Consider the following 2,630-nt stretch of genomic DNA (forward strand, 5'->3'; position numbering starts at 1 on the left):
GACCTGGGAGGCCTGGGGGACGCGCGGCGAGGGCTGATGACGCGTAGGGCGGGCGGCAGCGGCTGGGCGCGGAGGTCGTCGGGGGTCAGCGCGTGGACGTTGGGTCCCGGAGCATCTTCGGGAACCTTCCTCTTGAGCCCGTGGAGATCGTCTGTTTAGCCTCTTGTGTGTCCACTATGTGTCCGTCGCCACGGGCCAGCCGGACGCCCCGTTTGTCTGCATTTTGAAACAGTTTCCAGCCACACGCCTTCCCTGGAGTTTGAGTGAGTTGCTGATGGGATCCCGGTTCCGGGAGCAGGTGGCGCTTGGGGCCCGCCTCCCCGCGCCTTCTTTCCCTCTAACGACCTGGATACTGTTGCAGACCTCGGGCTAGTTTTCTTGTAGTTTGAGCTTCGCCCATGTCGTGCCCTGCTGACCGTGGTTCAGGGGTCCCTGGGGGTGTCCCTGCTCGGCCCGCTCCCGCCCCACGCACCCCCTGTCTGTTTCCTCCAGAGCCATGGTGCACGCCTTCCTCATCCACACCGTGCGGGCCGAGGACGCCGGGCTTTGCCGAGTGCTCTACTCCCGCGTCTTCGGGGCTGAGGACTCAGCTGAGGACTGGCCGCCGCGTGCTGCAGGGACGGACAGGCTGCTCTGCAAGGAGCAGATGTTGGCCGTGGCCAGGTAACCGAGCCTTGGCTGTGCGAGGGGTGTTTCCCAGGCTGTGACCTGGCACGACATCATAGTGTCTGTGGCACCTGGAAGGGCTTGTTAAGCAGACCAGTCTGTTAACCCCTGGGATGCTCAGAGATGCTTTTCAGGTAGGTGCTGTGCTCAGTGGCACAGATTAAACTGAGGTACAGGGGGGTTTAATAACCCTGCCCTGCTCAAGGTTACACAGCCACACGGAGCTCTGAGTGTAGGCAGGCCAACATGCCGCGCCTAAGACCTAGCAGGGTCTTTAGTGTGCCTGGAGGCTTTAGGAGGTTCCCACAAAGAGAGAACGCACTGGCACTTCCAGCCTGTGGTGGCCAGCCCTTGACTGGCCCAGCCCCGACCACAGAGATCGAGCAGGTGCCAGAGACTTCTGCCTCCCGCTACCTTCTGGGGTGCCAGCCCCTGCCATGCCAGGTCCTTGGTGAGTACATGGCTCAGATGGAAGGTGACCAGTCAGTGGCATGTTTTCCCACCTGTCTTGGGCTGAGGGGAGGGTGGAGAGGCTGGGCAGTGCCGTTGATTCTCCTTGCTGCTTGCGTCCAGCTGAGGTCATACCCTGCCTTTGGGCCGTGGGGCATGGTCTGGCTCTGGGCCCCGTCTCCTCCCCTGAGACCGAGGGCCTAGGCAGCACCCTACTCCAGGGGTGGCAGCAGTTGGTAGTGTAGGAGCCTTCCCAGGCTTGTCCCCCGCAGGCTGACCCACCCACTCTCCCCAGGCAGGTGGACACCATGTGCCAACTGCAGCAGCAGGCATCTGGCCGTTCCTCCATGGAGCTTCAGGCCCAGGTCTCCGATGAGCCAGTGTTCCTGCCCGAGGCCCCGTTTGGAGCCTTCCACCTGGCGGCAGGGGACCCTTTCCGGGAGCCACGGACGGTGTTGTGGTTGGGTGTGCTGTCTTTAGGGTTCACCCTGGTGCTGGACGCCCATGACAACCTGCTGCTGGCTGAGAGCACGCTCCGGCTGCTGGTCCGCCTCCTGCTCGACCACCTGAGGCTGCTGACCCCAGGCACCAACCTCCTGCTGCGGGCTGACCGCATCGAGGGCCTCCTCTCACGCTTCCTGCCCCATGGGCAGCTGCTCTTCCTCAACGACCAGTTTGTCCAGGTCCTGGAGAAGGAGTTCAGTGCTTCTTGGCCCCGCTGACTGCCCGCCAGGATGGGGCTTCCTGCGCAGCCAGGGGATGCCAGCGTCTGTCTCCGGTCCAGCCACTGCCAGCTCCAGGCTTACCTGGCACTGTGGACAGCACACGCTGACTACAGGGGAGCCAGACAGAGGGCGGCGGGGGCACCTGGCCCATCCTTGGGTGGGTGGGATCAGAGCACCCTGTTGTGTGTGGCTTGTTCGGGTGTCTGTGTCAACACCCCTCCTTCACAGACCCCTCAGCCCGCGGTGCTCACAGCATGACACAGGTCTCGGAGCTCTTCCCTGCCTCAGGGTGGTGGAGCTATGCTGCACTCTGCAGGCCCTGACCCTGCCGGGCACTCACGCAGGATGTGGTCAACCAGGACCCATTCTATCTTCTGCCGGCCACCGTTCAGAAATGTGCCTGCTGCCCAGCGGAGTGCCTATGTAGCCCCTGCCCATGGAGCCAGCCGAAACTCATGCACTGTGGACTCCCTCTGTGGGGCCAGAGGGGCCAGCTGGGGAACATGGGTCTGTGCGACACTATTCACTTTGGATTAAAGGCAGGGGCTTGTGATGGCAGCCTGTCTCGGTATTGTGGACAAATGTAGGCTGCTTGGGTGGCCCCAGTGGGGTGCCTGCAGTGTTGTGGGCCAAGGTTCCCCTCTGAGGTTCTTCCCAGGCCTCTGTCTCCTGTCCCCCACCTCTCCTGCCCCCTCACATGCCTCCTTTGTGGGGTGTGTGACACCAAGAAGCAGAGACAAACAAGGCTTAGATGAGAGTGGGTTGTGTAGGTTGTGATCCCAGGAAGCA

At 62.6% G+C, this 2,630-nt stretch overlaps 1 protein-coding gene across 1 annotated transcript; it reads left to right on the forward strand.

Annotated features, from left to right (window-relative positions):
- On the forward strand, positions 1 to 1,838 carry AP5S1 (adaptor related protein complex 5 subunit sigma 1). Its single transcript, XM_058679576.1, has 3 exons — positions 1 to 263; positions 493 to 663; positions 1,412 to 1,838. The coding sequence occupies exons 2-3, from the start codon at positions 497 to 499 to the stop codon at positions 1,836 to 1,838; spliced, it is 594 nt and encodes a 197-aa protein (XP_058535559.1). The 5' UTR covers positions 1 to 263; positions 493 to 496.
- The last annotated feature ends 792 nt before the right edge of the window (positions 1,839 to 2,630 follow it).

The sequence above is a fragment of the Ochotona princeps genome, chromosome 22 (genome assembly GCF_030435755.1).
Source record: "Ochotona princeps isolate mOchPri1 chromosome 22, mOchPri1.hap1, whole genome shotgun sequence".
NCBI classification, from domain to species: domain Eukaryota; kingdom Metazoa; phylum Chordata; class Mammalia; order Lagomorpha; family Ochotonidae; genus Ochotona; species Ochotona princeps.

Bases quoted from the DNA above. Each gene is read 5' to 3' on its own strand.
- AP5S1 (XM_058679576.1), top strand. From the start codon at position 497: ATGGTGCACGCCTTCCTCATCCACACCGTGCGGGCCGAGGACGCCGGG. The intron at 664-1,411 runs GTAACCGAGCCT...CACTCTCCCCAG, and splicing joins CAGATGTTGGCCGTGGCCAG to GCAGGTGGACACCATGTGCC.